At 36.6% G+C, this 13,507-nt stretch overlaps 1 protein-coding gene across 1 annotated transcript; it reads left to right on the top strand.

Moving 5' to 3' along the window:
- The first annotated feature begins 12,118 nt into the window (after nucleotides 1-12,118).
- Nucleotides 12,119-13,081, top strand: LOC126017698 (olfactory receptor 5A1-like). The gene has a single exon (XM_049779748.1). It carries the CDS (start codon nucleotides 12,119-12,121, stop codon nucleotides 13,079-13,081), a length of 963 nt encoding a protein of 320 aa, XP_049635705.1.
- Nucleotides 13,082-13,507: the final 426 nt, after the last annotated feature.

Raw genomic sequence — 13,507 nt, 5'->3', positions numbered from 1 at the left:
TCATGTATGTAATCAAGGTGTTTAAATTAAAAAAAAAAGAGCCTAAGACGTGACTTGGCCCTGCACCCCTGCTCCCACACCCCCACCCTCACCCCTAATTTATAGCGTGGTAATAAATGCCTTTTCTGCAAAAAAAAAACACCCTGGAAATTGAACTCCCATAGGATCCAGGTATACCACTCCTAGGGATATACCCTAGGAATACAAAAAACACAACACAAAAATGCCTTCTGCACACCTCTTTTCATTCCAGCGCTATTTACAATAACCAGAATCTGGAAACAATCCAGATACCCAACATCAGAGCACTGTTTACAATAACCAGAATCTGGAAACAATCCAGATACCCGACAACAGATAAGTGGCTAAAGAAACTGTGGTACATCTACAACAATGGAATACTATGCAGCCGTAAGAAGAGATGAAGTCATGAGATTTTCCTATACATGGACGGGCATGGAAACTGTTATGCTTAGTAAAATAAGTCAGAAGGAGAGAGCTAGACACAGAATAGTTTCTCTCATCTATGGGTTTTATGAAAAATAAAAAACATTATTGTAATAATTCACAGAGACAATAGAGATGAAGGCTGGTAGGTCCAGCCCACGATATGAAGCTTGCCACAAAGAGTGGTGAATTCAGTTGGAGAAATGACTACACCAACAACTACAATGACAATGGTAGTGAGAGAAATAGAATGCCTGTTGAATGCAGGCACGGGATGAGGAGGAGGAAGATGGAGGGCATTGGTGGTGGGAGTGTTGCACTGGTGAAAGGGGGGTTTATATAACTGAAACCCAACTACAAACATGTTTGTAATTATGGTTCTTAAATAAAGATATGTATTAAAAATTAAAAAAAAATTCTCAAACTATTCTATTAATACTCTTTATATTTATAAACTATCTAAAAAGTAAGTCCACGCAATATTTTATTGAAGCAGGGCATATATTTATGCAAGAGACATGAAATTATTATTGTAAAATATTAAAATATTATGATAGTTAAGGTAATGTGTTTACAATGGCATTGAGATTTATTGTCTTGTTGCACACAATTATTTCTCTTTACCGCCATCACATAGCCCAAGATCCCCAACTATTCCTTGACTACCTCAAATTTGGTGTTCTGTTTTTATTATTGTATCCACAATTTGTTATTATTTTTTTTGGGGGGGGCACACCCGTTTGACTCTCAGGGGTTATTCCTGGCTATGCGCTCAAAATTGCTCCTGGCTTGGGGGACCACATGGGACTCCAGGGGATAGAACCACAGTCTGTCCTAGGCTAGCACTTGCAAGGCCTTACCTCTCGCGCCACCTCTCCGGCCCCACACAATTTGTTATTATTAAAGTCTTCTATTCTCTTGTTTCATTCTCTTTTATACCACAGATGTGTGAGATCTTCTGGTGCTTGCTTTTCTCCCTCTAGCTAATCTCACTGTGTATAACACCCTCTAATTCCATCTAAGTTGCAGCAAACCCAGAAATGGAGCTATTGCTGAGATATGACTACAATATAAATACCGTATATACTTGAGCATAAGCCGAGTTTTTCCAGGCACAACATTTGTTCCTAAAAACCCGAAAGAGCTCACCTAATCAAATGCATGCAGTTTCCAGTCGTCTTCTGCTGTCTGCTGGAGGGAGCTGTGCTTCAGCTCAATCCACTAGTTGTGGCTGAGCTGAAGAGGTAGGTGGCTGAACTGAACTGTATGCCTCTGAACTATTTAACCCACAATATTCTGCACTTTGTATGATACCGACAACAGTGGTGATGATATCTGCGAACTCAGAGATGATGACCTGATACCCTCACATGAAATACAGCTGAAGCTCTGGTTGGACATACAGATGATGAGGAGGAATCCAGTTTTGAAGGATTTGAACCTTTGTGATTTACCTTAATTACCTGTTAAGCCACCATTTTCTGCACTTTATTTAAAGTGTTAAAGTTATTGTTGCTAGTTTACAGGTTTTCTTTAGAATAAATATTGAAAAACATTTAACCTACTGATTCCTCGATTATTGTCATTGTTTTGGGTACATATTTTTATTTTTGGAATTTACCAGTGGCTACTGCATTTTTCCACCACCACTTATACTCAAGTCACTAAGTTTTCCCAGTTTTAGAGTAAAATTGGGGTGGTCAGCTTGTACTCGGGTCAGCTTATTCTCAAGTACATAGGCAACTAAGAATTAGTTGTGTTTCACAAATCACACTTTGTGAGATCATGCTGGATTGTTGTTACACTGGGAAGGAAATGGTAGACTGATCACCTAAGATTGGCTGTAATATGATAATTATCTTAGCTGCCATGTTCACATGGAAACAAAAAATATAATATCTGATTATGCAAATTAGGTATTGTGGTATATATGAAATGACCATAAACTCTTTGTCGAAGAGCAATATACATTATTATTTTTATTAATTAACTATTATTTTTTATTTTCTGGGTTGGTCTCTTAAGACCAACAAAAGATTGGGAAGTTTAAGTTTCTGGGACCAGATACTATATTGCTAGATATTCTCCAGTGCAATCATTATGAGATCTTACATAGTCTGTGAAGTCACATTGAACTAGCTACAAGCACAGCTATCGATGACTCTAACTTCTGGCTTCTGGGAATTCACTGGGTTTTTATGAAGAAAGAATTCATTCTTTCTTCATTACTTTTTCCCTTATCTTTCTAACAGGTGTAGTGGAGATAACAACAACATTTGGAAAGATATGCAGTATCTACCTTTTATTCTTTTTTCTTACTTCTCCCCACTCACCTCACTTTTTCTGCCTGTATGTGGGATTAGAATGTTAATTAAATTTAATTTTATTTCAATTATTTAGCTATACAAAAATAGTTTTTGTGGCACCTAATATTCTTTTCTAACTTTATTAGATATGCTTCTCAAAGCATAAAGTTTTATTTACCTAGGTGTAATCATGGTAACAGGAGTTTTAAAGAGATACCCACATTAATGACGCAGGCAGAAACAGATAATCTTTTTATAGCAATGAACAGTACAACAACAGAAGTCAAGAAAGCCAAGTTTCCACTTCTCAGCTTTTTAATTTTTTTGTCTTGTTTTGAAGCACTGGAGAATATCTAGAAATATAGTATCTGGTCCCAGAAACTTAAACTTCCCAATCTTTTGTTGGTCTTAATAGACCAACCCAGAAAATTAAAAATAATAGTTAATTCAACAGTCAGAGGCCATCCTGGGTTCTGTGAATAAGGTACATTTCTAGTGGTAATCTGGTGACCAATTGTAGTACAGAGGATCAAACCAGGGTCAGCTACATGCAAGGTAATTGCCTGAATCCCTGTACTATCACTCAGACATTTTATGCAATACTACTAAAATGTCATTCGTAAATTTTTTTTAAATTTTTTTCGGGGGTTGGTGTTTTTCTTGTTTTGAGGCCACATCTGTTGATGCTCAGGGGTCACTCCTGGCTCTGCTCTCAGAAATTGCTCCTGGCAACTTGGGGTGACTACTTGGGATGCCATGATTCAAACCACCATCTGCTTTGTGTTGGCCACATGCAAGGCAAATGCCTTACCACTGTGCTATCACTCCATCCCCACCCATAAATTATTAAACTCTTTTCCTTGTAAAGTAAGGAAATATTTCCTTATAAAATATATTTTTCATACTTCCTTAATATTACCTTAATGAGATGAATGTACTGCCTCATTCATTAGTCCCATTGTTCTTCAGACTATAGATAAGAAGGTTTAACATAGGAACATGGTTATCATAGTTTCTGACAGTGCTTTGTCTTCTTGGGGTGGTTAGGAATAGGTCACATATACATAGAGAGGCCAATGTACCATAGTAAAGTGCCACAATAGATAAGTGGGTGACACAGATATTGAAAGGCCCTGGAAGTACCTTTGATGGAAGATATTTTCATAATTGAAGCTACAATAAAAAACATAAGTTAATAGGACATGATGAAAAGCAGCAACCCAACAATCAGAGTTAATGGAAAATAATTGTTTGGGTGATGAAAATATTTGAACAAGAGAGGGTAATAATTTGTGGTAAATGATATAAGAAATGATGGAAGACATCTGACCCACAATAGTAGATTAAAGATAGAAGCTATTTTAATTATGTTACTAAGGAAACCAATCCCAAAGGATAGAGCAACCATCTTTTTATATCTATCTCTGTCTATGCCTATCTATATCTATCTTTATATCTCTATCTCTATATCTAATGACTTTGTTTAAGCACCATAGTTACAAAATTGTTTATAGTTGAGTTTCAGTCATAAAATGTACACCACCCTTCACCAGTGCATCTTTCCCACCACCAATGTCTACTGTTTCCTCCCCACCCATCTTCTGGGCACTTGGGTTGTTTCCAGATTTTGGCTATTGTAAATAGTGCTGCTATGAATATGAGAATGTAAAGTGCATTTCTACATGGTGAGTTTGGGTTCCTAAGGAATTCCATTGAATGGAATTGTTGGATCATATTGAAGCTTGAGGAATACCTATATAATTTTCCCAAAAGGCTGGACCAGTCTTTATTTTCACCAGCATTGAAGGCAAGTCCTTTTCTCTCCACATCCATGCCAGTACTGGTTGTTCTTGTTCTTTGTGATATGTGCCAGTCTCTGTGATGTGAGATGATACCTCATTGTTGTTTTGATTTGTATCTTTCTGATGATTATTGACATGAAGCATGGAACATTTTTCCTGTTTTCTTTTGGACATCTGTTTTTCTTCTTTAAGTAAATGTATTGAAGTAAATGTCTTCTTTAAGGAAACTTCGTTTTATTTCTCCTCCCCATTTTATGATGGGGTTAGATGTTTTTTTTTCTTCTTGCTAAGTTCAATCAGTGACTTGTATATCTTAGATATTAACTTCTTATCTGATGGGTGTTGGATGAATACTTTCTCCCATTTGTTCGATAGTTATTGTATCCTAGTTATTGTTTCCTTTGAAGTGCAGAAACTTCTCAGTTGTTTTAAGCAAAAAGATAAAATTGAAAGAGAAAGGAAGAAAAAAAAAGAAAGAAAGAAAGGAAGAAAGGAAGGAAGAAAGGAAGGAAGAAAGGAAGGAAGAAAGGAAGGAAGGAAGGAAGGAAGGAAGAAAGGAAGGAAGGGTTTTGGTTCCTTAGGAACCCAAAATGCTACAAAACAAGAATTACTTCTATTATGTACATGTATAAATATGAATAATTTTTGGGGGGGTGGGCCACATCTGGTGACGCTCAGGGGTTCCTCTTGGCTATGCACTCAGAAATTGCTCCTGGCTTGGGAGACTATATGGGATGCCGGGGGATCAAATTGTGGTCTGTCCTAGGCTAGCACATCCAAGACAGAAACCTTTCTGCTAGTGCCACCACTCAGGCTCACTTCTATTGCATATTTGAAGAGATAAAAGGGTTGGAAGGATTATTAAACAAGGTAAAGAAATTCATCTTGAATATTTTGGGAGACTCATATTTTCAATATTCTCTAATATTGTGCTCAGTTATCTAACTTTTGTCCTTTTAGTCTCTGTACTTACACAATATTTCTCCTTCCCTCATTTTTCCTCTCCTACTCTTTCATATCTTTAAATCTAGCAGCTGAAGTCACAGAATAAACATTATCTGTTTTTATTTTATTACTCAAAATTTCTGTAAATTTTGTAAATGTTTCTAAAAGTTATCTATGTTGCTTCATCTAAAAGCTAAAGAAATGGCCGAAATAAGAAGATAGAGAGCTACTCTACTGAGGAAATAATTTTCACTAATGTAGATTCATAGCAAGTTTGGTGACATTTATTTATGGATTGATTTTGAAGTCATATCCAATATTGTTTAGGGCTTATTGTTGACTTTGTGCTCAGAAACCACTCCCTGTGGTCTTAGGGGATTTGTAAATGAATCAGGATCAGTCACATACTAGCTAAGTATACTATCTGCTATAATATCTCTGTGGCCCTGACATAATTTTTTATGGTTAACTACATTTGAGGTGATATTTATATCAGACTCATAATTCTTCCAGGATGAAAGGAAGGTTTTTAATATAATAATGTCTCAAAAGAATAGCACCATCAAAATAGATCAAGTAGGGACCAATTAGCAAACTTCATCTGTTTTTGTACCCAGGAGAGGTGATTACAGTTTATGATATTAATTGCTCCTCCTTTATTGCAGCCTGCCCCTTTATTTTCTCTTTTTAGTATGATGGAGCAAGTTCAGAAGCATTTAAGGTTCTTTTCTCCTACTTTTAGATAATTTCTGAAGTTTTAGTGAGTCAAACATTGCTAAGAAAAGATTGTGTGCTTGCTCATCTTAGCCAACGGATGAGGATATTCTTCAAAGTAGAGAGTCACACATCTGTTGGCCATTTCTGATTCCTGAGCCTACTGTAAAGTAAAAGAAACTGGATCTGTAAGAGCAGAGCTTTTCTGAATTTCTAGGTGAGTCATTAGAGGTTCTTTGTGGAGTCAAGAATCTAGGAACCAGGAAGTATTTAAAATGTTTAAAATAGCTTGATACCGGGGCCGGGCGGTGGCGCTGGAGGTAAGGAGCCTGCCTTGCCTGCGCTAGCCTAGGACGGACCGCGGTTCGATCCCCCGGCGTCCCATATGGTCCCCCAAGAAGCCAGGAGCAACTTCTGAGTGCATAGCCAGGAGTAACCCCTGAGCGTCACAGGGTGTGGCCCAAAAACCAAAAAAAAAAAAAAAATAGCTTGATACCTTTGTACATAAATTCAAGTTTTATACTGTCCTTTTCTCAACAGAGTAAGATTTCAACTGAGTAAAATTTGTCGAAAGACAATATAATAGCATAAAGTAGGCCTGCACTACCTCTAACTAATTTAAACTTGTGTTTAAATCCAAAAAAATTAACTTCAAAGAAGAGTGTAGATTATTCTTGTGGTCAGATACTACTTCATTATTTCTGGTCAGAAGTTACATGTAAGCCTTATGAGTCAATGGGAGAATTAATTCCAGAATGTTAATCCATGCATCTTTAATTAACATATCAGACTCTAGAATAAGAAATAGACTACCAGTCAAGAATAAATGGAACACTTTTGTTTTCTGAATAAATGGAGCACTTAATCTTTTTTATAATGTGCTCAAAGTTCTCCAGGTTTTGTTTTATGGCCAAAATAAATATCCAAATTCAACTAGAAAGGGATACTGGTAAAATAGCTTAAAGAAAGGCCACTTTTTCAGGGTCTTTTTCTATTTTCTTCTTCTTTTTAATTTTTTCCCTTTTACTTTTTTTTTCTTTTCTTTTTTGGGGGGGGCGGTTTGGGTCATACTCTGTGACACTCAGGGGTTAGTCCTGGGTATGTGCTCAGAAATTGCTCCTGGCTTGAGGGACCATATGGGACAACAGGGGATTGAACCGTGGTTCATCCTAGGTTAACGTGTGAAAGACAAATGCCCTACAACTTGCGCCAACACTCTGCCACCCCTTTTCCATTTTAATTTGCTAAGCAGCGTTTAATGGAGTTATGTATGGTGAGGTGAATAAATTATGTCAGGAATAATCTGAGGGGAAAACATGAAGGAATAGAGTCAAGAACAACTTTATCTAAAACCAAAGATGAAAGCTTAGAAATCTTTGGGGAAACAAAGGACACTGAATATCAAGTAAAATGACAAATAATAGCATATGCAGTGATTTAGAAAATAGAATTGATCATTAAACTGTGCTGAGATTAAGAACAAAATTTTTACTAATAAAATGTGGAATTTATGTAGACTACCCTGTTGAGGTCGTAGATACAAAAAAATGCGCTGGATATTCTGATTTCTTGGACTGAGAGTAGAGAGGCTCAGGATTCTGGAACTATTTATTAATGAATTAAATTATAAGCTTAGGAACTCTAAATGCAGATAGACAAAGCACAAGGAAGAAAGGTAAAAAGGCAAAAAACACAAGCTGTCTCCTAGAAGTTAATCCAAAAGACTTTGTAAAACTAACTTCCTAGCTTTTTATTTAATTGTATTTGTTCATTCAAACTGGCCTTCTTAAAAGTCTCAAGTACAAAGCTAGTTCAGATACTTGCATTACAAAAAGACAAATCACCTCTCAGTCCACATTTATCCTTTCAATGACAGCAGGCAAAATTACACTGTGTTTGATTATAAAAATTCACTGTTATTCTAAAAATCCTTTGTGAGAAATTTCTGCTAAGATTTTAATTCTGGGGCTGGAGAGATAGCAAAGCAGCCTTGCAAGCAGCCAATCCAGGACCTAAGGTGGTTGGTTCGAATCCCAGCGTCCCATATGGTCCCCCTGTGCCTGCCAGGAGTAACCCCTGAGCACTGCCAGGTATGGCCCAAAAACCAAAAACCAAAAAAAAAAAAAAAAGAGAAAGAGATTTTTTAATTCTGCCTTTTACTTTTACTGAACATGGTCATATTTTACCTTGTTTTATGTTTTGTGGATCACCCCTCACCCCTCTTCCTAGGCTTAAACTTACTAATAGTGTCCAGAATGCCAAAGTAGTGAGTTCTTTGTATTCAATTGTGTAAAAATAAGATTGAGGAAGTCATTAAATACATTCTGCTGAGTAATTTCATATTTAAGATAGGGCTCTGGTAGCTATAGAATCTGAATATAAATTCCAGTGCTGCTCTTAAATGGTGTAAGCAATTGACTGTCACCTAACCATCACCTCTTATTTTATAAAATGAAAATAATAAAACAGATATCTCATAAAACATTGTATATAATGTCACATATTCTGAATAATCAGGGTCTTCTGTGGTTTTCAACAGATTTAGGAATCTTCTTTTTGAAACTTGAAGTCATTAGAATTTTTAAACTTTTGATTCTTTGTATTCAGAGAAAACTTTACATATTGGAAGAAGACAATGATGGATAAAAAAATGACTGATTTCACATTTTTGTGGTCTTTTGTCACTTAAATTTCTAAATCAGTTATTCAATATGACTCACACTGGCAATATCAGTAATGGATTTCGCATGCTTATGGGACATGATAAACAGAGCACAAGGTGTAAACAAGCAAAGAGAATAGGATGCTATCAAGGAAGCACAGTAAATCGAGAAGAATGTGACTGTTGGCAACTGAAGTTGCAATACTATTTAAGAACTACATTTAAAGTAGTGTTCCTGAAGTTGAGTCCAGGCAACCACAGAGCAGGAAACCAGTTCTAACCTACTGAGACTACTACTAACCTCCTGCTTGGTTCCTCACAATCCTCAACTTGGGGAGATCAGCACTCAAAAAAAGTCTGCCAAAGTTGTTCCAAGCATGGACATTATTAAGCGTTGAACTCTGTTACTGAGATTTCTCAGTTGTCTATTTTTGCATAAAAGTATATCCATAAATTATAGGTAGTCAAGTACTTTTTTTCTGGAAATATTAGAGGGCGAGATAAAGAAGGGAAAAGAAGCACATTCAAGAAAGAATGTGGACACCTACAGAGAGAGGAGAGAGTGCTGCTTGGTAAAAGATGGAATGTGGGTGATCCAAAAATGAAATATATTCTAAAATAAAGGGAAGAAGCAGCTGCTCACTCATAGTAAAGGAGTGTGGGTAACTCCTGAGACAGTAATGCACTTCATTCTTTTGTAAAGCTGTTTTCATAGTCCTTATCCCAGCTGCTCCATTTTAGGATTTTCTGTACAGACAAGTCTATTGCTAGGACATTGTCAAGGGCATTGTTCGTTGATTTTGAACATCTAATGGTCTTCTATATTCTGATCAAAATCTTTTGTTTCTGCTTTCTTTGGGGGCTATCTTATTTCCCAAGGGATTCCAACATTCTCCAACAGGACTGCCCACATTCAGTCTTATGAAGAATAGTTCAAAAGGCTGGAGCACATGCTTTGCTTTTAGGAATCTAGATTCCTTCCAGGTTCCATTGCATGGTCTTCTGAGCACTATCAGGAACAGTTCTCAAGCTTCACTGGACATGGCAACAACAACAACAAAAGAGCCAGGCTCACAACAAAACAACTACAAACAAACAAGCATACAAACATACAAAAACAAGCAAAAATGTAAAGCCAATTGCATGAGACCTTAGTTCTCATGGAATTATCTCTCCAAGAAGGATCTAATCTTTCTGCCTTTGGACTGGTACAGAGTAAAACTTATTCTCAGATTATATCTTGATTTATTACTTTTCAAACCTCATTGCTGAGGTGGATATATATAATGGTATATATATATATAATGATATCTATCTATCTATCTATCTATCTATCTATCTATCTATCTATCTATCTATCTTACCTCTCTGACTACTTTTTGGATTATTTTCCTACTTTTCTTGAGGATAAATTTTGGGGCCACTTCTGTATGTGTGTGTGTGTGTGTGTGTGTTTAGGTATTTATTTTATAGACCTGCATGTTGTTTGGGTTCAACTGGAAGGAAGCAAGGGCAAACTGAGGGAGAAAGAGCAGGTTCCAAATGCAGCTTTTGGGGTCCACTCAGGAGAGGGCTCACATAGTGGGAACCAATGTTCCAAGAAGGCAGAGGGCACTATCAGGACCCTCACAGCTGATTACCCAAGGCCTATGGGCCAGTTTCCTGGGCAGTCTGTTTGTATTAGCACTGACAGCTGTCTAGGCCATCACTAGGGGTCCATGACCCTCCCATCTTGGGGCCACTTTAAAATGAAAATTTAAATATCACAATGTGCAATTTGATATTGACCAAAATTATTTTAGGAAGTGCTATAAGTATAAATAAATCCATTTCCTTCGCTTTTCCTTGAATGGCAGTTCCCCTTTATCACTTTAAACTTTTGTATGTCTTTAATGCAGTCCTGTTTGAAAGTAGAGGTATATATACATATATATATACATATATATATATATATATATACCCCTTATATAGAGAGAGGTATATAGACATATAACAGTATAGGTATATAGAAAGATATATAGATAAACATAACTAATATATATTAGTAACTCCCTACTTAGATATAGATGCATATTAAATTACTCTGCACTTTGCTTGGCAAGTTTAATCCATTTCCATTGAGAGTGATTATTAAAATATAATGAACTGCTAATGTCACTTTAATGAATTGATTTTGCTTTGCTTTGCAGTCACATGTTCACATGGGTTCCCCCCCTTATTTTTGCTCATTTTTCTAAGTGATTATTTTCTATTGTTAAGCTTATATTGTTTTGTGAATCAGCTTTAAATCTTTGTTTGTGATTATTATAAGAGTTATGTAAACTTTTTCTTTAAAATTTTGCTTCAAGGTCTGGAATGATAGCACAGTGGGTAGGACATTTGCCTTGCAAGCAATCGACTCAGGTTCATTAGCAAGTATATTCATGAAAATTGTTGGATTTCCAGTAAAGCATTATTATACCAGAAGAGGGTTCCTGCTGTTGTTTTGATAGAATCCATAGATCACACAAACTTGCCACCCTCCTTTTCATTATTTTTTATAAATTCTGCCATGGGTTTTTGTAAACTTCTATTCTTTAGGTAACTTATTTGCCTTCAAGCTGCTCAATTTTATTGCAGATTTCACTATTGAATTTTAAAACTTATTGTATTCAACATCTCTATAATTTCTTCTTTGTTTTCTTTTTCATTTGTTTCTGGGCAGACATGATGGTGCTTAGGGCTTATATTTTGAGTTTATGCTTAAGTATTACTCCTGGTGGGTTAGAGAACCATATGGGAGGCCAGAGATTGAACCTTTGTTGGCTATGTGTAAAACAACTTTTGCTATCAATGATAAAAAATTAATGGAAACACTTGCTACACTTCTTTTTTTAATTTTTTTTTATTTTGGGGGCCACACCTGGTGACGCTCAGAGGTTACTCCTGGCTATGTGTTCAGAAATCAATCCTGGTTTGGGGGACCATATGGGACACCGAGGGATCAAACCGCGGTCCATCCTAAGCTAGCACCAGCAAGGCAGATGCCTTACCACTCCATGCCACTGATCAGGCTCCTGAAAATTAAACTATTTAACCTAGGATATTTCAGCAAAGGTTGGAGCTAATCCATGGAAGGCAGAGAGGCACCGAACATAGATTCTCAAGGTCATATTTTATCAGTTACTAGAAAAGATACTTCATTTTATTTTATTGTATTAAGAATGAATCTACTACATTTACTTCTCTTTTTGTCTCAGCAGATGGCACAAAGCAGGCCTTTGGAAGGAGCTGAAAACCACACTTTAGTGGTCAACTTTGTTCTCCTGGGACTCACAGATGATAAAGATTTGCAACTTATTCTTTTTCCTTTATTCCTGGTCATCTACCTGGTGACCTTAATCTGGAACCTGGGCCTCATCATCCTAATAAGAATTGACTCTCACCTACACACACCTATGTACTTTTTTCTCAGTTTCCTCTCATTTATCGATATTTGCTATACTACTTCCATTAGTCCAAGGATGCTTTCAGATTTCTTCAAAGACGATAAAGTGATCCCCTTTGTTTCTTGTGCCACTCAGTTTTTTGTTCTGTGTTGGATGGGTCTCTCTGAGTGCTGCCTCTTAGCCACCATGGCCTATGACAGGTATATCGCCATCGGAAACCCTCTACAGTACTCAGTCATCATGGCACCTGGGCTCTGTCAGAAGATGGTCGCTGCAGCCCTGGGAACTGGTTTTCTTAGTAGTCTAGTTCAAACAGCTCCTTCATTTAGTCTCTACTTCTGTGGGCCAAACACCATTCCGCATTTCTTCTGTGACATAGCCCAGATTGTTACCTTGTCTTGTTCCAGTCCCTTTATCACCCAAATCATTATTTTTCTGGTGGCTACATTTGTTGGATTTGGTTCTTTACTTCTAACTCTGTTATCCTATGGGTTCATCACAGCTGCGGTTCTGAAATTATCCTCAATTAAAGGTAGTATCAAGGCCTTCAACACCTGTGCTTCCCACCTGGCCGTTGTGACACTTTTCTATGGCACATCTCTCTCTGTGTACATGCGGCCTAGCTCGAACCATCCCAAGAAACAGGACAAAGTACTGTCAGTGTTTTATGTGATTATTATCCCCATGCTAAACCCTCTTATCTATAGTCTGAGGAACAAGGAGATCAAAGAGGCTCTCAAGAAGGTGATGAAAAGGACAAGACATTTATCTCAGTAGAAAATATTTGATTAAATTTTATTATTTTCATAGAGAGCACAGGGATATAATGCTTAACTGACCTTTCTAGCTTTCATGAATAGATGAGCAAGAATTGAAAACCAAGTTTTCTTGATTCTTGGTGCCATTATATAAATTGTCACTATCGGACAGTGTGTGTTAGGCAGTATAAGTAACAATAAAGTCGATTTAAAAGTGTGCTTCCATAATTGAACTCTTATAGATAGATCTTATGGCTTGAGATCAGATACTTTTATACATTAGATGTAGATAAATGTGAGTTTCCTACAAAGAAATAAAAGACTTTCTTTTCTTTATAGTTCTAATTAATTTGTACATTAAATTGGTAAGCATTTATTTATACATCAACAAAAATATTGAGTAAAATCACTTCTAAGAAAATATAAAGCAATACAAATGAACATT

Source organism: Suncus etruscus, chromosome 9 (assembly GCF_024139225.1).
Source record: "Suncus etruscus isolate mSunEtr1 chromosome 9, mSunEtr1.pri.cur, whole genome shotgun sequence".
NCBI classification, from domain to species: Eukaryota; Metazoa; Chordata; class Mammalia; order Eulipotyphla; family Soricidae; genus Suncus; species Suncus etruscus.
This window is presented reverse-complemented; position numbering and strand designations above follow the sequence as displayed.

Coding starts and splice junctions, on each gene's coding strand:
- LOC126017698 (XM_049779748.1), top strand. CDS start 12,119: ATGGCACAAAGCAGGCCTTTGGAAGGAGCTGAAAACCACACTTTAGTG.